The 23,932-nt window shown below is 39.1% G+C and overlaps 1 protein-coding gene and 1 non-coding gene across 4 annotated transcripts in view; one reads left to right on the plus strand and one right to left on the minus strand.

Annotated features, from left to right (window-relative positions):
• The window catches only part of ULK4 (unc-51 like kinase 4), a 521,416-nt gene that overhangs the window by 329,702 nt on the left and 167,782 nt on the right, over positions 1-23,932 (minus strand). For all 3 annotated transcript variants that reach the window (XM_047770666.1, XM_047770657.1, XM_047770675.1), the window contains 4 exons: positions 23,050-23,101; positions 22,853-22,947; positions 8,257-8,308; positions 8,016-8,160 (listed from right to left, as the gene is read on the minus strand). In XM_047770666.1, coding sequence (XP_047626622.1) covers positions 8,016-8,160; positions 8,257-8,308; positions 22,853-22,947; positions 23,050-23,101 — 344 coding nt within the window. The remainder of the gene's footprint in view (positions 1-8,015; positions 8,161-8,256; positions 8,309-22,852; positions 22,948-23,049; positions 23,102-23,932) is intronic.
• On the plus strand, positions 23,166-23,268 carry LOC125114126 (U6 spliceosomal RNA). The gene has a single exon (XR_007131704.1). It is a non-coding gene; the product is annotated as a U6 spliceosomal RNA (small nuclear RNA).

Below are 23,932 nucleotides of genomic sequence, written 5' to 3' on the forward strand. Positions count from 1 at the left end.
CTTAGAAAGCTATACATAGAACTTCCATATGACCCCGCAATCCCACTCTTGGGCATCTATCCGGACAAAACTCTACTTAAAAGAGACACGTGCACCCGCATGTTCATTGCAGCACTATTCACAATAGCCAGGACATGGAAACAACCCAAATGTCCATCGACAGATGATTGGATTCAGAAGATGTGGTATATATACACAATGGAATACTACTCAGCCATAAAAAAGAATGACATAATGCCATTTGCAGCAACATGGACAGAACTAGAGAATCTCATACTGAGTGAAATGAGCCAGAAAGACAAAGACAAATACCATATGATATCACTTATAACTGGAATCTAATATCCAGCACAAATGAACATCTCCTCAGAAAAGAAAATCATGGACTTGGAGAAGAGACTTGTGGCTGCCTGATGGGAGGGGGAGGGAGTGGGAGGGATCGGGAGCTTGGGCTTATCAGACACAACTTAGAATAGATTTACAAGGAGATCCTGCTGAGTAGCATTGAGAACTTTGTCTAGATACTCATGTTGCAACAGAAGAAAGGCTGGGAGAAAAATGTAATTGTAATGTATACATGTAAGGATAACCTGACCCCTTTGCTGTACAGTGGGAAAAAAAATAAATAAATAAATAAATAAACAGAAAAGGATTAAGTAAAAGGAACAAAGCAAGACTTTCTGGTGCAAAAACATGTGTGCATCAGAGTTCCCATTGTGGCTCAGTGGTTAACAAATCTGACTAGTATCCATGAGGATGCAGGTTTGATCCCTGGGCTCGCTCAGTGGGTTAAGGTAAGCATCTGGTGTTGCTGTGAGCTGTGGTATAGATCACAGACGCGGCCCAGATCCCACGTTGCTGTGGCTGTGGTGTGGGCCAACGGCTACAGCTTGGATTAGACCCCTGGCCTGGGAACCTCCATACGCCACAACTGCGGCCCTAAAAAGCAAAAATAGATAAATAAATAAAAATATGTGAATTAAATTTCACCTGCAAAAAAAATTATCTATGGAAAGGCCGAAAATGAACTCCTCTTTTATATACTGATTCCCATGAAAGATGGCCAAGTTGATGCCTATTTTAACACAGAATACTTGCAGTTAAGGAAGACAAAGATACAGAACAGAACCAACTGGAGGTCCTCTGAGCCACTACCATAGAAATCAAGTAGCCAAACTCATGATTTTTGTTGGTTACTATTTCAGAGACAGAGAAAAATCTCTACAGTGCGTTGCCACTAATAAAATCCACTTATAAATTCAAATTTCTAAAAGGAAATACAATTCTCATTTGTCCAGAAAAAAGTCCTTTCTCAGATAGAATACAAAGCCTTAATAATTTATGAAGTTATTATGGCCCTGATGCCTGCACAGGTCACAAGAGAATTATACAAAAAGAAACAAAGGCACTACTTGCTTTCCCCAGGAGAGAAATGCTGAACGCCCTATTGTCATAAAAACATTGTAAACACATTTATATCAGCATGATCTCTCCTCAATACAAAACACTCAAAGCTAAAGGAAAATAAGAAAATAGAACAAAACATGTTGGCAAAGTGATTCTACTCTACCAAAGGCAAACTGCATGGCACATTTTTTCCCCAGGGCCTGCTACCTGGAATAAAGCCTTCCACGACTACGCTATCTAAATAAAATAGCCTCCCCCACCACCCTGCCACACCACCACTCCCCTTGGTGACTAGAGGAAAAAAAAAAAAAGCATAACCTAAAAGTTGAGAATTTATTTATTTATTTATTTATTTATTTTTGCTTTTTAGGGCCACACCCAAGGCATGTGGAGGTTCCCAGGCTAGGGGTGGTATCGGAACTGCAGCTGCCAGCCTACTACCACTGCAACAATGGATCCAAGCTGCGTCTGTGACCTACACCACAGCTCATGGCAACACCGGCTCCTTAACCCACTGAGCAAGGCCAGAATTGAACCCACAACCTCATGGTTCCTAGTTGGATTCGTTTCCGCTGCGCCAGGATGTGAACTCCAAGAATTGGCCTTTTATTGGGCAGACTTGCTGAGGACTTAAGCCTGGGAGGTAGTCTCTCGGACAGCTCTAAGGGACTGCTCTGAAGAGGTGAGGGAGAAGCCAGGATATATAAGGTTTTGCAAAAAAAAAAAAAAAAAAAAAGGTAGTTGGATCATCAAAAGATTACTGCTAATTAAAGAAAAAACAGACATCTCAAGTTAATGAATTAAGCACTCTTCTATGTAAGGGAAGATGTGAGAGGCTGTGCTCACTGGAATCATTCCTTTGATACGCACCTTAGCTATCTAGGGATAGTATCCTCTTCTTTTCTCCAGCCTGAATCCCCTCAGAGTGCGCAGTCTGGGGCAGGTGCAGTGGCTGATGGCCTCAACATCCTTTGTTTAGGTGGGTGACATGCTTCTTCCACACCCTTATCATCATTCTCTATCTTCCTATAATGTTTTTCTTTCCTTTTTTTTTCTTTTCTTTTCTTTTTAGGGCTACACCCGCAACACATGGAAGTTCCCAGGCTAGGGGTCAAATCAGAGCTGTAGCCGCCAGCCTGCACCACAGCCACAGCAACACAGATCCAAGACACATCTGCAACCTAAGCCACAGTTCAGGGCAAACGCTGGATCCTTAACCCACTGAGAGAGGTCAGGGATCAAACATGGATCCTCACGGACACTACATCGGGTTCTTAACCCACCGAGCCACAGTGGGAACTCCTGTTTTGGTTTTTTTCTTCACGGCACTTACAATTAAGTCATCTAATATATTTATTTGTTTACTTCTTTCCCCCTCCCACTAGGCACTGAGGGACAGGGTTTCAGTCCTGAGTGCCTGGCACATGGAAATCACTTGATATATCACTTATATCACTTATTGAATAAATTAACTAAGAAAGAAAGAAAGGAGAAAGAGAAGAAAGGGTTTTAAAGCTTCTATGAACAATCACACAAGGTAGTACAAATTACATTATTTACATTTGTATGAATATTAAAATTTCCTCTTCCCCAAGAATAGTAATGATGTGTTTCCTGAGGGAAGGATCTAGTCCCATTTATAGCTAAATTTTGAAAGAGCAATGCCCTCCCCTTACGTAACAAGTGTCACCCCCCCCAAAAAAAAAAAAAAAGTTCAAATGGTCAGCAGAAGACCATTTTCAGGATTAAAATTTCATTGATAATGACTTTGATATAAAACTTCTCAGAGGTTCTGATTTTAATTAATAAGGTCATTCTGGCCTTAAATTCCATTAAATATAGCCTCTTTTCTTTGTCATGAACCTTTAAAATTAAATCTTGTCTCTACGCTGGTTTATCTTTCTTTCTGGGACGGGGCAGGGGGGCGGAAATGACTTTTTCTCATTGATCATACAGATAACAGTTATGTTCCTGGCATTCCAACTATCTTGAAGAAAAGAGGAGGGACTGAAAGAAGAAAGAAGGGGCAAGAAGTGAGGGCACACACACCAAGTCAGTCAGTGGCAGATACAAGATTTGAATATAAATACATTCTTTTTTTTTTTAAGGCTATATCCACACCTGCTGCATATGGAAGTTCCTGAGCTAGGGGTCCAACTGGAGCTACATCTGTGCCCTACACCACAGCTTCAGCTTTCAGCAACGCCGGATCTTTAACCCACTGAGCAAGGCCAGGGATTGAACCCACAACCTCACAGAGGATGTCCTTAACCTACTCACTGAGCCACAATGGGAACTCCATGGATACAAATATATTTAATCACAAGATGCAGATTACCAGTGACAAATATTATCAACTTTAATAAGCTGACAGTTTTCTCAAGCTGGTGGCCAAAGAGGAAGTCAGACCAACGCCAAGCACAAGGGGGATTTGACAAACCACTGCTGGCTTGAAGATGCAGGGGCCACATGAAAAGAATTTCGGGCACATAAAAGAATGTGAAGCAGTGCAGAAACAGGGACTTTGGTCCTGCAACTGTGTACTGGGGTGAATAATAGCTCCCTAAAGATATGCCCAAGTCCTAAGCCCTGTAAACGTGACCTTATTTGGAAAAAGGGTCTTTGCAGATAAGATGGATCTCAAGATAAGATGGTCCTGACTTTAGGGCAGGCCCCAAGTATGGTGATAGCTGTCCTTAAAAGAAAGAGGCAGAGGCAAATGTGAGGCAGACGCAAAGGGGGAAAGGCCTGTGGAGACTGCCAGAGACTGGAGAGCTGTTGCCTTAAATCCAGCACTGCTGGCAGCCATCAGGAGCTGAGAGAGAGGGGTGGCTTCTCCCCACTGTCTCCAAAAGAACATAACCCTGCTGACTTCTGGCCTCCTGAATTCTGAAAGAATAAATTTCTGTTGTTTTAAGCCATTCAGTTTGTGATCATTTGTTACAGCAGCCCTAAGAAACTAATACAAACCCCAAGAAACAATGCTGCCAACAGCCTAAATGAGCTTGGAAGCAGATTCCTCCAGGAGTCTTAAGATGAGGACTCAGCCCAGGAGACATGTGATTTCAGGGGCAAGAGATCCTGAGCATAGAAACCCGTCACATGACGTCACACTTCTGACCTACAAAGTGTGACCTAATCAACAGATGTGGATTTAAACCATGAAAGTGTGTGTTAACTTACTATGCATCGATAAGAAAGCTAAGAGAACATTTAAATTTTCCTGTACTATTAGTTATTATTTAGAATCCAGAGTTAAAGTTTTCATGGTGAGCATCCTTTTCTTGCTCCTGACATGGAAATGCCCTGAATGGAGCAGTATCTAAAGATCATGATAAAAGGAACCTAGAGTTCTGGGCAATGTGAACAGATCGTAGCAAATAGTGTCCTAATGTCACGCAATGTTGAGAAATCCCGAGCTTTAAAAAGTTAAATGGGTGAGACTCAAAAGCAAAGGAATATTAACCAAACAGAATGTTTCGGAAAAAGCATGTGCCCCATAGCATGTTTTCTGAACAGGATGTAGGCCCGGAGTTTAAGAAAGGTGGTCAATATTTAATTTAAAGCTAAGTAAACATTTTCACTTGCATGATTCACAAACTTCAGTTAAAAAAAATTATGAATTTTGGAACTGTCTGGCTCAACCAGTCAGTACATTCCACAAAGGCAGCAGCTATGCCCTCTTGGTCATTATTAGAAACATGCTTGTTAAATAATATGGAACCAAGGAGGATCAGTAAATAAATGGCTGATGAAGAGAGAAAACACTCTCTCCCAAGCTTATTTCATGTGACTCTCACATGCAGATTTTTGCTGGAAATAAGCCGATCTGCTTACCACCCACTACTCTGCCTCTTCCACACTGTGGCTTACTCCATTCTTGCCTGAGGTGCCCACTGCTTTTCTATCCAATCATACTCAGGCTTCAAAGTCTAACTCAAACACCATCTCTCTGTAAGTAGTATTATATAATCCTCCACATACAAAAGGTGCTAAACAAATTATTGTAACTAGAGCTCATCTCTTCAAAGAGCGAAGCATGTACAGTGAGAAGAGTAACAGTTCTTTACATGTAATACAGCAAACTGTTCATCCACACTATCCATTATAGTTGAGATGATGGTTAATTTTACACGTCAATGTGACCAGGCCACAGGCCACAAGTGCTTGACAGACATTTGGTCAAACATTATTCTGGGTGTGTCAGTGACAGTGTTTCTGGATGAGATTAAATTTGAATCAGTAAACTGAGTAAAGCAGATGAGCCTCCCTAATCAGATGATGACCAAAAGAGAGCAAAAGGGCTGAGTAAGAGGGAGTCCTCCTGCCCCACCTCCTTGAGCTGGGACATTGGTCTTTTGCTGCTTTTAGACTTGAGTGGAAACATGGGCTCTTCCTGGGTCTTCCGGCCTCTCAGCTTTGAGACTGGTATTTCCACCATCAGCTCTCCTGGTTCTCAGGCCTTCCAACTCAAATTAGCAGTACATTCTCTTCTGGGTCCCAGCTTGCAGCCTGCAGATCTTAGGACTTCTCAGCCTCCATAATCTCATAAGCAATTCCTTCTAATAAAGGAATCCTATCCTATTGGTTCTAAGAACCATAACTAACATTTATTTTAACAGATATTTATCCTTACAACTGAGTTTTCATTCATATCACACAACAGTTCTGAGAAGCACCTGAACACAGGTATTACATGGTATTTAGTGAGAGTGAATTACTGTCCTCTGTGAAAATTTTGCCAGAGCTACTAAAAAAGTTCTGCACTTTTTCCCTAGGATTATTGCCTAGGAGCCATTGAACCATCAAGTCGAAAGAGCCTTTTTGAAAAGAAAGCCACATAGATACAGGCAGAGTAGAGATGGTGAGAAAGACACAAACACAGTACTGTAAACATAATTCAAATCCCGGAGTCCAGCTGTATTTGACATCAGCACAAGTTTGACTTCTCAGCTATGTGAGCAAATGATTATGTTCCAAGTTACTCTGAGTTAAGTGTTATTGTTCACAAATAAAATTGTCTTGACTAATACCTCCAGGGTGAAAACTGGAGGGGCCGTGAAAAGACAGTCACCTTGGCTTTATCCAAAGTATTGCTTAAGGCCAAAGAAGGACTAAAACTTAAAAAAAAAAAGTGTTCTCTTGTGGCTTATCTTAAGAATGGATATGTGCATATGTGTACCTGATTCACTTTGCTGTACGTCTTAAACTAAAACAACCATCTAAGTCAACTACACTCCAATAAAATCAAAAAAACAAAATAAAATAAAAAATAAAACAAAAAGGAAAGAAAAGAAAAAAAAGGCTCCCTGAGCTGACACAGAAGGGTTGTCACACACTGGCTACATGCTTCATAAAACATACCTTCCTAAGCCAAAAGGGAGTGGTCAAACACTTCAGAATGTAATTAGATCTGCTTTCTACATTGCAGGGGGGAAAAAAAAAAAAAACCATTTTTTTAATGAGAGCAGATCTTGAGAAGTTCAACAAACAGTGGGGTGGAACTACCATCCTTTAAAACTTGAACTGACTCAGCGGGCAACCCAGGCCCTGGCAGCAGCATCAGGCATGTGCATTAAGGCCTACACACCACCCAAGGGGGTTAATTTTGTAAAAATGTGTTTAATAGTATGATGTGGTAGACACTTTTTTTAAACTTCAATTTATTTTGTTTGATTTGTCTGATAAAATTCACCGTGTTGCCTGAATTATAAGGTGCCTTTGAGAGATCTAACATATTTTCACTGGGTGCTCTCAGCTGTCACCCTACTGTGTATGTTTGCAATGTGAGCAATGGAGTAAAAGGAAAAAAATAACCCTTTCTGTTAATTAATACTCATTTCCGGAGTTCTGTCGTGGCGCAGTGCCTAACGAGTCCAACTAGGAACCTTGAGGTTGCGGGTTCGGTCCCTGCCCTTGCTCAGTGGGTTAAGGATCCGGCGTTGTCATGAGCTGTGGTGTGGGTTGCAGACGCGGCTCGGATCCCACGTTGCTGTGGCTCTGGCATAGGCCAGTGGCTACAGCTCCGATTCGACCCCTAGCCTGGGAACCTCCATATGCCGCGGGAGCGGCCCAAAGAAATAGCAAAACGCCAAAATTAATTTATTAATTAATTTAAAAAAAAACTCATTTCCTGTTCCACCACCATCCCTCCACAACAAATATTCTGTTTGTAACTAAACTTAATTTCCACTCCAAAGGTTTGGCGAGGGTGGGAAGGAAGATTTCTTTCCATCTCTATTATTTCTGAGTGGGTCCAGGAAAAGTCCCAATTCCATGTTCCAGTAGTGTTGTCATGCTGACCATGAATAATAAACCTTACCCTTTTAGCCAAAAATACCTTTAAATCTGCAAAACTTTAGTCATGTGCCTTGAAGAAAATAGGTAAAGCCCTAAAGGGATGTTTCTGAAGACGGATGAGACTCTCCTGGTCCAATGCAGTGGAGTAGCTATTGTCTCTCTTTCTAGACCGCTTTTACAGGAAGCGCACAAGCATACAAACAAAAATATAAGGACCCTGACAGTGCAAACCCATCACTCGTCCTCATTTGACAGAAGTATCCAGGCACCCTACATGTCTCTGCCTGAATGCAGCGCATGGGACTTACTGGGGAAGTAAGGACTCTCTAATGAGGCCCAGAAGACTGCTGTCGGAATCAACGTTTGCCTCCTTCTTGCCAGCGTCAACCTCCTGGTTCACAAGAAGAGATGTGGTTTCTGAGAGCAATCGCAAGCTGAAGAGTCTCCACTCCACTTGAAAGAAAAACAAACACCAAGAACGTGACCACATGGACACAGAATGAAAACAACGTGTAACTGATGGAATTCTGCTGACGTGGTCACACTTACCATTTTGGCTCTGAACCAAGGAGACCAATGGTGGCAGGATATAGTCAACCACCTAAAAGAACAGACATGAAAGATTTGGTTCTGATCCCTACAAACACAAAACTGAGAGTAACCACTATCCATTCCTTTTCCAGTGACAGAATCATTAGTCAAAGGCATGGGGGTGGGGAGGGGGGAGGCTAAATTTATCCTGGATTGAAAGTCGGCATGACATTTAATAAACCACCAAGTTCGTTTAACTCTGAAAAAGTCCTCAGATCAAAATGATACTATGATCAAAACAGGAATGTAACAAACCTTCAGAGTTTATGAAAGGGAACTTTAGTATATAATACAAAATCTGGTTGGCATGGGTTGACATTAAAAAGTCAAATTAACATATATAAACTGGTGGTCATTACTCAAATTTAAACTAAACAACAATCAAAATGTTGGAAAAAAAGGAGATATACAATCCTCATCTTTTACCAAACACATCAAAGAGCTATGACAAGTTAATCCAGTTGAGTTTTAGAAATAGATTGAAAAGACGTAAATCCATTAAACGAACTACCCCTATGATTTTCTAGTTATAACAAAGCACAATCAAATACAGTTTAAAACTTACTCCAAAATAACAATTTGTACACCAAATGAAAATGGATGATGAAGAAAGGACAATTCACTTCCACAATCTAGTTTTGAGAACTGCTATCTCATTTGGTGAACTATTTTGGTGACAACAGACAAAATTCCTGTTGTTTAAACCTGAATATCTACCTGATCTTAAGATGTGTATTTGTTCTCACAACACTGATGCAAGGGCAGGAGAAGCTGTCCATAGCCAAACAACACCCTCCTGTTGTACAAACCAATGAAAGGATGCCCTATATAGGTAAAGATCTCCACTCATGGGTAATGGCCCATTAATGGCACCCTGTTCGAGCTCTTGACGTAAGAAGTTTATATGTAACATTACATCTAGATATTTGCACAAGAACCCAGAGAATCAGGGATGTTTGGTTTAATCTCTTCTATTAAGTGACATCACATCACTCAAAACACAGAGAGCAAGTTTCACTAAGGAATTGTGAGAACTCTAAACTCCTAGTTAGCAAAAGCAAAAACCATGCAAAGAAAAGAAATATATCCCACTATCAACCCCACCAATATGTTCAACACCCATCTTGAAGGTTTAAGAGAGTATGCCAAGGGAATTCCCATCGTGGCTCAGAGGTAACAAAACTGACTAGTACCCATGAGGATGCAGGTTCGATCCCTGGCCTCACTCAGTGCGTTAAGGTTCTGACATTGCCATGAGCTGTGGTGTAGGTCACAGACGTGGCTCAGATCCCGTGTTGTTGTGGCTGTGGCCTAGGCGGGCAGCTGTAGCTCCGATTCGACCCCTAGCCTCAGAACTTCCACATGCCGTGCTGTAGCCCTAAAAAGAACAAAAAATAAAAATAAAAAGAGAGCGAGTATATTAAGAGAAGAGTGAGAAGGAAATAAAAATTATCTACGTGTCCAACTACCCTGTGCTTCACTAAGTTTGAAAAATAATTTAATGTGGTCAAAAAAGCAAGACAGCAGATGAATAGACAAAAATCAACAGTATTCCCATATGCCTTAAATAACAACTGGGGAAAGACACCACTTACAACAGCAATAAAATTGTAAGGTATGATATCATGATTTTTACAGGGAAAATATATATATAAAATATTTACAAGTATGACAGTCACTGGTGGACTTCTAAAAAAGCCTGAAAGATGTCACAACCATGCTCAGGACAAGAAAAAGCTAAATAACCTGCAAATCAACAAGGCTTCTCAGATATATCAAAGTCACAAGGCAAATCAGCTATTCCTCAAAACTGAAGAGACAGGCAAAAACGGAAACCACCACCAGAGCCAGCAACTGGTACAAAAATTTAAAGAGTAATTGACTAATGGTTGGAGCCTGAACTGAAGAGATTAAAAATTACTGGAGGCCCAGGCTTAGTGCAGCCACTATGCTCCTAAGTTTTATATCCCAAAGCTCCACCCAATTGCCAGGCTGAAAGTCAGAGAAAAATCCCCTTATGATTCTGGCAGAGAAAAAGAAAAATTAACCATTTTGAAGTATGGTCAGAGTATCCTTTTCTCCTTAACCAAGGCCTGACTGGACTCAAGAGACACTACTTTACCAAAAGCCTAACCTACTGGGGTTTTACCAGAACCTAAGTGAGCTGAGGAGGCGGGGGGGATATCTAACTCTAGCACCCTCTAAGACTTGCTGGCTCATAAATTGGGGAGTCAGGGTGGGAGTGGCTGGGAAGCACTTGTGAAGGTCCCAGCCCAGGCAAACAGGCTCAGAAAAGGGATGAGGCCTAATCACAGGGACTATAGGACACTCCCCCCACACACACACTACAACATCAATAGGATTACAACTGAGGCAGTACTAAGACACAGGCTTTATTTAAGAAGGACTTATTAGGGATACTCAAGGACAACAGGAGAGACAAAACACGGATATTACAGGGTATTTTAACCTCTGAAACCTACAGCTACAGTAAACAGTAAACAAAGCCTTGCTCCTAGTCAGATAAACATAAAACTTCATACTAATGGATCATTTATCTCAGTTTATTTTACCTGATACATCATGTTGGAGTAAAATATTTAAACTGTTGAGAGAGAAAGAAACACCAACTTAGAATTCTAAGTGAAATTATCCATCAAGAGTAAAAGGAGAAATAAAGATTTTCTCACACAAATAATAAGTGTTTTGCCAGCAGGCCTGCCTTGCAAGAAATGTTCAAAGCTCTTCAGAGAAAAGGAAAACAACATAGGTAAGATACTCAGATCTCTGTTAGAAAAAAAAATAAATGAAGGTAAGATAAAGCCATTGATGAGAAGCCTCAGAGAGGCCAACTCTCTCCAAATTTACCTGCAATTCCAATATAATACAAAAAAAAAATTCTAGCAAGGTTTGAGTGAACTCCTCCTACTGAGTCTATAATCTATTTGGAAAGAAGAGGGTCAAGAACAACAGAAAATTTTTTGAAAAACCATGAGGCAGATTTGTTTACCTTTTTAAGCTTCCAAGTTTACCATGATGGGAATAATGTGGTACAAGCTTAGGGCTAGACAAAGAAATGCATAGACAAGACTGGAAAGCCTAGAAAGAGACACATACCAGAACTCAGCTGAGGGCGGGGTGAGGACTACCCATAGCCGGAAAACATACAGACTATTCATTGAAGGGTATAGGTACAATTAGTTACCTACTTAGCAAAAAAAAAAAAAAAATCATTATACTAAAAAAAAATTACAGGAGGCTTAGAGATCTAACAGTTAAAAAAAAAAAAAAAGGCTTTTAAGGGAAAATATGAGAGAATAGCTCTGTGATACTAGAGTAGGAAAGGCACCTAAAAAGTATAAACTCAAAGGAAAATACACATAAATTTGACATTAAAATGAAAAACATTTGTTGCAGAGGAGTCCTCATAAACAAGATGAGAAGAAAAGCCACTGGGTAGCCGAAAGTTCTGCAAGCCCTATACCTGAAAAGGGATTAATATGCTGACTACACGCACAGGTGGTTCCCAAGGAGAAAACCCAAATGGCCAACAATCACATCACAGCCCACTCACCTCTGCTAATAAAGAGAGTAAAGAAAGACAGAACAAAAATTAGAGACCAAATTACACAAATCCAGCCAGAAAATCATGACATACCAAATACTTATAAGACGGGGAAATGGGTACTCATGTACCATTAAAAAAAAAAAAATCAGTAAATCAGTTTTATACTTGGAAGAACAATTTCGCAATGCTAATCAGAGCTGAGGATGAACAAATACAACTCAACAATTCAGCTTCTATGTAACATATTTTTTAAAACATACTGCAAAAATACATAAATAAATAAAACCTTATTGCAGATCTGATTTCAGGAGTAAGAAGAGTGGATAAATCATTACATTTATATTTCATTATATTCAGTGAAAACAATATAGGCAGCATGACACTTTGTATCCTGAAACAAAACCTGTAATCTTAAATATGAACTAAATGTATATTTCTGTATTAAATACGTATTTTACCTACTTTTAAAAGAAGAAATCTATTTAATTATACCATTTAATTTTTTAATTAGCATAGTTTTCCTCTGACTGACTCAAGGCAATTATGACAGTATCCCAAGATGCTGTAATTGAGAACAATCTTTGAGAAGTAACAGGTGGAGGATGATAATGGAAAAATAAAATGCTTTGTATTATATGTAAATTAAGACTACAAGAAAATTTAGAAGACTGACTATTCCCCCCCCCCCCGCCTTTTTTTCTTTTGGTCTTTTCAGAGACACACCCATGGCATATGGAAGTCCCTAGGCTACAGGTTGCATCAGAGCAGCAGTTGCCAGCCTATGCCACAGCCACAGCAACGCGGGATCTGAGCTGCATCTGTGAACCACACCACAGCTCACGGCAACACTGGATCCTTAACCCACTGAGCGAGACCAGGGATCAAATCCGCATCCTCATGGATACTAGTAGGGTTTGTTAACACTGAGCCAAGACAGGAACTCCCTTGACTATTCACTTTTAATTCATATATTGTTATTTGACTATTCACTTTTAATTCATATTTTTGCTGAACAATGATAGTTGATTACTTTATCAAATGAAAGCTACCCATTAAAACACGAACTGAAAAATAAAATGACACTGAAAATGTCTGCATGCTTAGCTAGTCAAACCAGGCAAGGGATATAAAACTGATGAATGATTTCATCAGTTTTATTTCTATTTTATTCAATAACTACATAGATTGAAATAATAAATGGTTTTCAGGAAAAGACAGTTGTTTTAAAAATCATGACAAGAAAAAGGAGACCACACATTTCTTGGTAAATGTTTACTTAAAGTTAAATATATAATGATTCCAGAAAAAATAAAAAGAAAAAACTTTTAAAATTTTAGCTACTTCAGATGCTAAAGAAACATCTTTAGTTCCTGGAGTAGGGTTTTAGGCAGAAAATATAAAAAATACTTTAAAAAGGAAGTTTAAGAAAATAAAACATTTCAATAAATTTCCATAAAAGTCAGAAGGGTATCTACCTGCAACAAAATGCAGGGGGAAAAAACTGTATAAATGATACATTCCATTTACAAACATTAATTGAAAGTAAACCCACCTAAGTGTGTGTATACATACCCACAGACACACACACACACAACGTATGATTCAGATGAGCTCATGCTATGTAGGTAAGGGAATTTTATCACCACTACTATCAAAACTCAATAGCTACTAAGGTCCAGAGGGGAAATTAATCCATTTATAAATACACACGCAGATAAGGATAAAACAACTAACATTACATAAATTGGGATGTGTAGATGAGCTATAGTTTCTTGGAGGTAGTATGGTGGACGGGAGGGGGGGGGGATCATTTTGTTTCTGTTGTCACTGCCCTTGAAATAAAGAGCTGCCAGAAGTTAGATTTAGAGGCCTCAAGAGGCACACAATGGGAGTTGGCGTCGTGGCGCAGTGGTTAACGAATACGACTAGGAACCATGAGGTTGCAGGTTCGGTCCCTGCCCTTGCTCAGTGGGTTAACGATTCGGCATTGCTGTGAGCTGTGGTGTAGGTTGCAGACGCGGCTCGGATCCCATGTTGCTGTGGCTCTGGCGTAGGCCAGTGGCTATGGCTTTGATTAGACCCCTAGCCTGGGAACCTCCATATGCCGCAGGAGCGGCCCGAAGAAATAGCAAAAAGACAAAAAAAAAAGAAAAGAGGCACACAATGACCCAGACTGTCTTTTTTTTTTTTTTTTTAAGATATTTAGAGTAACTTACTTTGAATTTAATTGGAAAATATTCAGATGCAAATTAAAACAATCGTCTAGATATATAATGTATAAGATTCCAATCAGGGATTAGAAAGGAACTCTAAATTGAGAGCTTATCTCAAGATGACAAATGAAGCAAAGTTCGAGCCTCAGCCTCTGGCCCCTCATCCCTGGAGACTGACTCGCTCACTGAAGGGGGCTGACATAAACTAAGAGAGCAGCTTCAACGGTGCTCAAAGTGATCTGGAGGTGCAGGGGCAACAAACAGCAAAAGGCTCCTGCAAACACGAGTAATGATGATTACCTGGGCTCAGCAGCAGAGAAAATCTGTTCTTTTTAAAAAATATTTTGATAACTACATTTCAGTACAAATGGCTTCCTCTATATATCCCTATGCATTTAATTTTGCTTTATGCATTTAAAAACATCATTTTGAGGAGTTCTGGTTGTGATGCAGCAGAAACGAATCTGACTAGTATCCATGAGGATGTAGGTTCCATCCCTGGCCCAGCTCAGTGGGTTAAGGATCCAGTATTCCTGTGAGCTGTGGTATATAGGTCTCAGACTCAGCTCAGATCCTGCATTGCTGTGGCTGTGGTGCAGGCTGGCAGCCACAGCTCCAATTCGACCCCCAGCCTGGGAACCTCCCTATGCTGCAGGTGTGGCCCTAAAAAGTAAAATAAATAAATAAATAAATAAATAAATAAATAAATAAATAAATAAATAAAAACATCATTCTAGGAATGAGTCTGCAGATCTCAGCAGACCGCCCAAGGTTTCCAACGTACAAAACACAGGAACAAAGCAGCCAGTGCCAAGAACACCACTCTGATGGGCTCACTGGATTCTTGAACCCTTCCAAAGGTGGGCCACCTGTACAGTATCTCTAGCCAATCTATATATATTGGAAATAAGGACAAATTTCACCAATAAAAAAATTATTTCGAACAAAGGGATCATCAAGATAAAGGCACCTCGAGTATGAAGTTCTGATCAGTCTTTCAAATGCTCACCAATCATCACTGCAGGGGGTATTCCTGAAAGTGTACTTCACATATACACTGACCTCTCCTAGGACAGAGATTAAAACCAACTCATGCAAAGAGACTCAGATATAGAAAACAAACTTATGGTTGCCAAAGGGAAAGGAGGTGGGGAAGGATAAATTAGGAGTTTGGGATTAGCAGATACACACTACTATATAAAAAGCAGATAAACATTAGGTCCTACTGTATAGCACAGGGAACTATATTCAATATCTTGTAATAACCTCTAATAGAAAAGAACCTGAAAAAGTACCTATTATATATATAATATACATGTATATAAACTGAATCACTTTGCTATATACCAGAAACTAACACAACACTGTAAATCAACCATACTTTTAATTAAAAAAAAAACTAACTCATGCATATAATTTCACACCTCTACAGTTCAGTATTTTTAAGTAAATTGCTCTTAAGTTACGTATTTTATATATATACATATATATATATAATCATTTCACATTCCTCCCTGTCTGAATACACAATTTTGTTCTGCCTAAAACACCCACTCCTCACCCAAGAGCCCATCAGGAGTTGATTCCCTACTTGCCTCCAAGATGTAGTTCAAGAATTGCCTCCTCTAAGGAGTTCCCATTGTGGCATAGCAGAAACAAATCCAACTAGTATCCATAAGGATGAGGGTTTGATCCCTCCAATTTCATCCCTACCCTGGGAACTTCCCTGTCGAGGGTGTGGCACTAAAAAGAAAAAAAAAAAAAAAAAAAGAACTGCCTCCTCTAAAAATGATCCCCAGACCCTGTTAGACTGAGCAGGGCTCTTGGCAAGCCCCGTGCATACCACCAACACAGCACTCTTCACACTTGGGTCCAATCTTTGCTTCTTATATCGATCCTTTCCTCCCAACCAATATTGAACAAATTCAGGTCAGGACCTACTTCCAGCTCCCTAGTGTGTTCTCAGTGCTTCCTGTAAATAAGTAGTTTGCAAATGGCACAGACTATGAATATATGAGTAAACCAAATACTTTGATGTTTTCTGGGTCCATTTTTATATCATTGCTATAACTCTATCCATGCTAACTTATCCTACTAATATGCAAAGGATGTTTAAAAAAAAGTTTTGAAACTAAAAGATACCTGGGCCACAGAATGCCAGTTTCTCAAAAAAAAAAAAAAAAAAACTAATTTGATTTTGTATCCTAGCTATCAGCTGATGTCACTCCAAACTTGGAATTTTAAGGAAAACCCTCAGCCCTGCATGCCATAAGAAATCCAGCATTCTCTCTAAGATTTATAGGAATGTGCAAAGGCTTATTTCCTTTTCATGGTTCATTGCTATCTCTGGAGTTTTGACCTCACTGACTCTGGTATTTTATTTGCTTTTCACCGTCACAAAAATTTGGTTTAATTCAAGTTAAATTTCTCAGTATTTATTAGCTTCCAGTCTTCAGTTTCAAAATTTACAAAAGGATGGGCTTTTCATAAAAAGGATATTATGACTTAGCTTATTTTTCTAAGTTAAAGCAATTAAACTATATTTTAGGCAACTTATGTATATTATTGCTAGAACTTTCTAATACAGAATCACCTTTATTATTCCCTTTACGATTACCATTTTTTTGAAATCACTGTGAATGGGAACAAACTCTCTGCCCAAACCCAATCACTGTGGTATTCTGAACTGTTCTCTAGGCCACAATGATAATTTCCAAGCACTGAATGATCTAAACTCTGGGAAAAATCTGCATTAAGCCTTTGTTCTCAGCAAGAATTAAATACATGTAACCGCTTCCATATAATAAAGTATTGATCAAGTAGCCTTGAATAGTTTGTGCTGATATTTTAAACAGTGTTACGCTCCTCTAGGTGCTGGATCTTCAATTTCATGTATTCCAGTCATGCTCAAGAGGAGGTAATTAGAGGGTTTCCCATGAGTTATAGCATTAAAAAATATTTTTTAGGAAGTCCGTGAGTTACAACGATGTCTTTCTCCTATCATAACACAGGCTATCTTTTCGATGAATATTATGATAGCATTTCATGATTAGAAAGCAAATTAACTAAATGACTCATTAAATGTAAATACAGACATTTGGAAATACTGGATCTTAACGAATTATCCACGGGATTACCGTTCATTAGGGAAAAGAATCAACAAGCAACACTCAAGCAACTCATCTCTCAGTGGACGACTGAGAAATGACTGCTAAGAAAGTGACAGTAACAGGGGAGTTCCCGTCGTGGCACAGTGGTTAATGAATCCGACTAGGAACCATGAGATTGTGGGTTTGATCCCTGGCCTCGATCAGTGGGTTAAGGATCTGGCATTGCCGTGAGCTGTGGTGTAGGGCCCAGACGAGGCTCAGATCCCGAGTTGCTGTGGCTCTGGCGTAGGCCAGTGGCTACAGCTCTGATTAGACCCCTAGCTGGGAACCTCCATATGCTGAGGGAAGCAGCCCTAGAAAAGGCAAAAAGACCAAAAAAAAAAAAAAAGAAAGAAAGAAAGTGACTGTAACAAACAGAATTTCTGGCAACAGAGGGTATGGTTATTTGGATTAACTATCTCACTAAAAACTCACAATGAAAAATGCCAGATAAAATATAAACAAAACCTTTGAAATATTTAAGAGAGGGGAGCTTTCAGGCCAGTTTCTGAATGAAAACCTTAACCAGAGAGTTGAGTGGAACATATGAGCAAGGAACTGATTGTGCCATTGAGGCATTTACCAGTAACATGAACACAAATCCCCAGTGGAAGCCAGTGGGACCAGAGACAGAGAGGCCTGAGTTCAGGGCTGCCCAGCATATGGAGCTTTGTGAGTCTTCTACACTGAGCTGGCCACTGGGGAGGGGGGAATGACTCTCCCTGAGTTTGGAAAACCAGGCCTAGTCCCAACCCATCCACACAGATTCCAGCTCCTGGGAACAACTGAGAAGGCTGCCCTGGGAAGTTATGTTCTCAGACCTACACTGGGTACAAAGGACTATGGTCGGAGGTAGCCCTGACTGGCAGGGCCCTTAAACAAACATGAAGCTTCTCGGAGAAACAACATCCACAAGAGGCTTCAGGGAAGGGCCACAAAGAGATTTCAAGGCCCATGACCAACATGCAGTAACCATTAATAAGGTTTCCAAGAAAACAAGATGAGGTTGGTATGAACAAGATACAACAGACATCATATCACAGTCTTCAGTTACTGAAAATATCAGACATCATGTAAAAATATCTAATAACTGTGAATAAGTAAAGCACAAAATGGGAGATATCTATGAGGAAAAGGAAATTATAAAAAGCAATAGAGCAGAATTTCTTGTGATAATTTCTACACGTGAAAATCCCAATTTAAAATATCGTAACTGTATTTGGCACCAGAATGAACAGAGGAGACAGAAACAAAGCAAATACGAGTATCCAGAATACAACACTAAGAGACAAAAAGATGAAATATACAGAAAGACAGTAAGAAGTATAGGAAATAAGTGAGAAAGTGTAATAGCCATAGGATTGGAGTTGCTAAAGGAGACTGAGCAGAGAGAAGATAAACAGAAATGAGGGGTAAGAATTGCGCACAGTTGAGAAAAAGGCCAATCCACAGATTCAAGAGGCACAGAAAAACCTAAGCAGAATCTACAAAAGAAGTTCATGTTTAGCTGCAACACAGTGACCCTATAGAAAATCAAAAACCCTCCCCCTCCCCAGCAAAAAAAAAAAAAGGTCTTAAAAGGAAACAAGGAACAAAGAGACAGACTATCCTCACAGGAAAAACCAACTATCAGCTAACTCCTCAGTAGCAACTAATAAGATAATGAAATAATATCTTTGTACTAAATAGCAACAAAATTAACTGCTAATCTAGAATTTAATATTAAGGAAAAAAATTTCCCTCAAGAAATAATGACTTTTGGGGATTAACAAATACACACACTACATATAAAATAGGTAAACAACAAGGATCTACTGTAGAGCATGGGGAACCATATTCAATATTTTGTAATAACCTATAACATAAAAGAATCTGAAAAAGAATACATATATCTGTGTAACTGAATCATTTTGCTATATACTAAAACTAACACAACATTGTAAATTAACTATATTTCAACTAAAAAAATAACAATAGCAACAACAAAAACAATGACTTCTCAAAGGGTTGCCACTAGCACACCCAAAGTTAAGGAAAATTATGAAGGATGTATGTTATTCAGAAATAATTGAAGCCAGATGGAAGCAGTAAGAATTTAGAAAGAAAGAAAAGAAAGAAAAGGAAGTAAACACATGGGCAAAAGCAAATGAGCGTTATATTGTAGTAATAATAAGGAGTATTCTGTTATCATTTTATAACAAAAGAGAGTTAAAAAGAGAGAAATAAGACAAGACAAACTTTAAAATGTCAGGCAAAAATAACACACATGGCCTGAGAGGACTCAATGCAGAGGAATATGCCATGGCCTGTATTTTAGATAAACATCTTTTTTTTTTAAGTTCAGCTTTTAATGCCAACCTTACATAAAGGAAAAAATAATGAAAAAAAAAAGTTAGTCAATAGAAAAAAGATAAAGTAGAAGCGGGAAAAGAGAAAATATGTATGACAAAGAAGATGGTGGAATCAATCCAAATATACTAACAATTACAGTGAATGTAAATGGAATACATATTATGTAAAAAGTCAAATTAGACTTTCTAAAAAAATACTATATGATATTTACACGACCAAGATCAAAACATAAAGACAGAGAGCTGCTGAAAAGAAAAGAACAAGAGAAGATATATCAGGAAGAAAGCAGGTATGATTTTATTGAGATGGGACAAAATAGACCTTAAGGCAAAAAGTATTAGAAACAAAGTTCATTTCACAATGAAAAAGAAGGTTAATTTCCTAACATGATATATTAAATTTGATGCATCTAATAATATGGCTTCAAAATATATAAAACAAAAACTGACAGAACTACACAAGAAGAAATAGACAAATTCATAACAGCCTTGAGGGAGATTTGTACACATCTGTCTCAGTAATTTATAGACAAAAACTGATAAAAATTGGTAAGGATAGGAAAGATTTAAGCAAGATAATAAATTTAGCCGAATGGACATATACCAAATGCTGTACCCAAGAGTTCAAAAATACATGTTCTTTCCATATACATACAGAACATCTACCAAAAAAAATCTTATAATGGATGGTGAAACAAGTCTTAATAAATTTCAAAGAATGAAATTAGAGTATTTCTGTAACTTCAGTGCAAGTGAGAAATCAGTTTAGAATGACTAAAAAGTGCCTGCATGTTTGAAAATTTAAATATATTTATCTTAATAACCCATGAGTAAAAGCTAATATTTTAACTTAAAAGATACCAAAAATGCTACAACCAAAGGAGACGCAATTTTCAATGCATATATTAGAAAGGAAGAAATAAAAAAAAAATCAACAAACTAAATATTTATCTCAGAAAGTTAGAAAAAGAATGCAAAAAAAAAGAAAAAAAGAAAATGCAGGAGTTCCTGTTGTGGCGCAGCAGAAATGAATCTTACTAGGAACCATGAGGTTGCAGGTTCAACCCCTGGCTTCGCTCAGTGGGTTAAGGAGCCAGCGTTGCCATGAGCTGTGGTGTAGGTGGCAGACGCGGCTTGGATCCAGCATTGCTGTGGCTCTGGCATAGGCTGGCAGCTACAGCTCCGATTCGACCCCTAGCCTGGGAACCTCCATATGCCACGGGAGCGGCCCAATAAATAGCAAAAAGACAAAAAAAAATCAAAATCTTAAAAAGACCTAACGAGCGTCTCATCAAAGAGTATTCCCAAACGGCCAGTAAACATTTGAAAAACTATTCAGCCTCATTAGTAGTCTTGACTATACAATTTAAAACTATGGTGAAATGTCACTACACACCCATACATTTAAAGGCTGACATCACAAGAACGTGGAAGGATGAGGAGATCTGGTCCTGTGCTGCTGGTGTGAGGGTAAAGCAGAACCACCTCTTCGGAAAACACAATGGCACTCTCCACACAAACCGAGTTTGCATATGTCCTATAACCACCGATTGCATTCCTAAGGACGTACCCCAGCAGTAATGCACGCTTATGTGGGGCAAAACACATAAACAAGAATCTGCAGCAGTATTGTTTCTAAGTGCCAAAAACTAGAAACAGCCTAATGTTTATCAAGCATAAATAGGTTGTGTTACATGCATATATTCAGATTTCAATGATGGGACACTACACACTGATGAAAAATTAAACTTAAGGATACTTAACAACATGAATGTCCTACAAACACTGAGGGAAAAAAAATCAAGTCACAAAGGAATACATATTGTTTTGATACAAAAGGCAAAAATAGGCAAATCCAACCTTTATCATTTAAGAATGCATGCACAGGCTGACACAGGAATATGCATGATTAGTGTGAATGTCAGGATAGTGGTCCCCTCCTCAAAGAGCAAAGAATTTGTAGTTAAAATGACTTTGGGGCTGTGGTAATGTTTAATTTTTTTTTAACTGAGTGGCAATTTCTGGAGCACGTCTTTTGCAACTACTTGTTGAACTACACATATTTCAATACATTTTTCTGTACTTTATGTTTTACAGTAAAACAGATTAAAACAACAAGAACAACCAAAAAAAAGAAAATAACCATAAAGATTTGGTGGAGGAGTTCCCTCTGTGGCACGCTGGGTTAAGAATCCAACTGTAGCAGCTCAGGTCACTGCGGGGGGCATGGGTTCAATCCTCAGCCTGACACAGTGGGTTAAAAAAATCTGGCATCGTTGAAGCTGCTGTTTGGATTCAACCCCTGGCCCAGGAACTTCCCTATGCTGTGGAAAAAAGAGTTGGTGGAAATTTCCTCAAAAAATAATTATCCTCTCTCTCTTGAGATATCAATCTTTAGAGTCCTGAGCTACCATATAAGAAGGCAGACTACCCTGAAGTCTCCCTGCTGGAGAGACCACATAGAGATGGAGAAAGATGCCTACAGAGTCTCAACTGGAGGCACACACATGAGGGAATGACTTTCAGGTGATTCCAGCCCCAGGCACCACTGACTGGTACCTCCTGAAAGACCCTGAGTGAGAACTCTCTCGCTGAGCTATGTCAGCCCCTAGAACCAGAAGAGAATACAAAAATGACTGCTGTGGTTCTCCTCTTACCTGGCTCCTTTTCTTGGGTGCTTTCTGCTGATGAGAACATAGTCATAAAACTTTCCTCCTTCCTACATTCACCACTCAGCTCGCCTAAGGATCACCCTAATGCAAAGTTTCTCAAAAGAGGGCAATTTTGCTGCCTGGAAGATACCCAGCAATGTGTAGACACTTTTCTGCTTGTTGCAACTGAGGGGGGTCTGGAATGGGTGTTACCCACATCTACTACATAGAGGCCAGGAAAGCTGCTAAACATCTACAATGCCCAGGACAGCCCCCACAACAAAGACCTGACCATCTCCAAATGCCCATAGGTTAAGAAGCTGTTCTAAGAGTTTATGCTATTGGATACAACAAATAATCAGGCAAGGAGAAAGAAGCAGCAAGCTGAGGTTAAGTTGGGACTGCAAGGGAAAGAGAATAATGAGCAAGGAGAAGTCCAAAATAAAGTCAACGAGGAAGGAAGGGATTTCTTATGTTCATCCTATCAGGGGCACAGCTTTTCTCAAAGCTTATTTCACCTGAGGAACATGTAGGCACCAAGCATGTGTAAACTAGTCTCTTTAGATACAGAATTACCAAGTAAACCAAAAAATATCTTTTTTCAAAAGCTGCCAGTACTAACCGTAGAGCAATAGTCTTTCAATAAAATAGGATACTGTATCACAGCTTCAAAAGCCGACAGCGTGATCTTGATAAATTCTTCTGATGCCATCAGTCCTAAAAGTACAGTTAATTATTACAGGTGTTTGTTTATAAGCCCAAAATCACAATATCACAATACCTCAAGCAAAGATGTAAAATGTGCCATGGTTTACTTACCTATGGCTCCATCTATATTAGTTTCTCCTGAGTCTACTGATTTAATATGACTCTGTAAAAAAAAAATTAAAATGTTAAATAGACTTCAAAGTAACTAATATAAAATATAAATAACAGTGCTTGCTTTGGCAGCATATATACTAAAATTGGAATGACAGATTATTAGCATGGCCCCTGAGCATGGACGACACACAAATTTGTGAAGCATTCCATATTTTAAAAAATTAAAATAAACCAAATATAAATAACATGATCAATTATTCTTAATGACGTAACTTTTGGAAGCCATTAAGTACTACATGCATGTTATGAACACTGTAATTATAAATTTAAAATATGATCATATAAACAGTATGTATCATCATAAACTGTAATCATTTTTAAATATAAAAATCACTATCAGTGAGATTAAATGTTAGGATAAAATCAATAGCAATATAAGCACAGAAAGGTCAACCTGCAAAAATGAGGATAATCAACCAACCCATAAACCTTTTCCAATATGTCATGCTTACTTGCTACCTTGGGACACTAATGAGGATAGCACGGAATCAGTCATCTCAAAGGAAGGCCAAGCCTTAGCTACCTCAGTATCAGTACTGTACTGCATCAAGATGCAGCCATTTAAGGCCTGTCTTCAAATTTCTCCAGTGTTCTGAGTTCCACCTATGTATTTCCTTCCCCAGCCCTAACTCCCCACACACCATGCCTGCGTTTCCCTGTGGGACAGCCCCCAATGCTGTTTGAGAGGTGGGCCTGAGCAGCTCAGCTGTGAGCTCCCTGGGTGAGCCCCCTAGTCTCTAGCTGAGTGCTCTGGCCAGAAGAGATGCTCCATGAACATGCTCTAAACAAAACAATCACTGTCAGGGCCATAACAGGCAGA

This window comes from Phacochoerus africanus, chromosome 1, assembly GCF_016906955.1.
Source record: "Phacochoerus africanus isolate WHEZ1 chromosome 1, ROS_Pafr_v1, whole genome shotgun sequence".
NCBI lineage: Eukaryota > Metazoa > Chordata > Mammalia > Artiodactyla > Suidae > Phacochoerus > Phacochoerus africanus.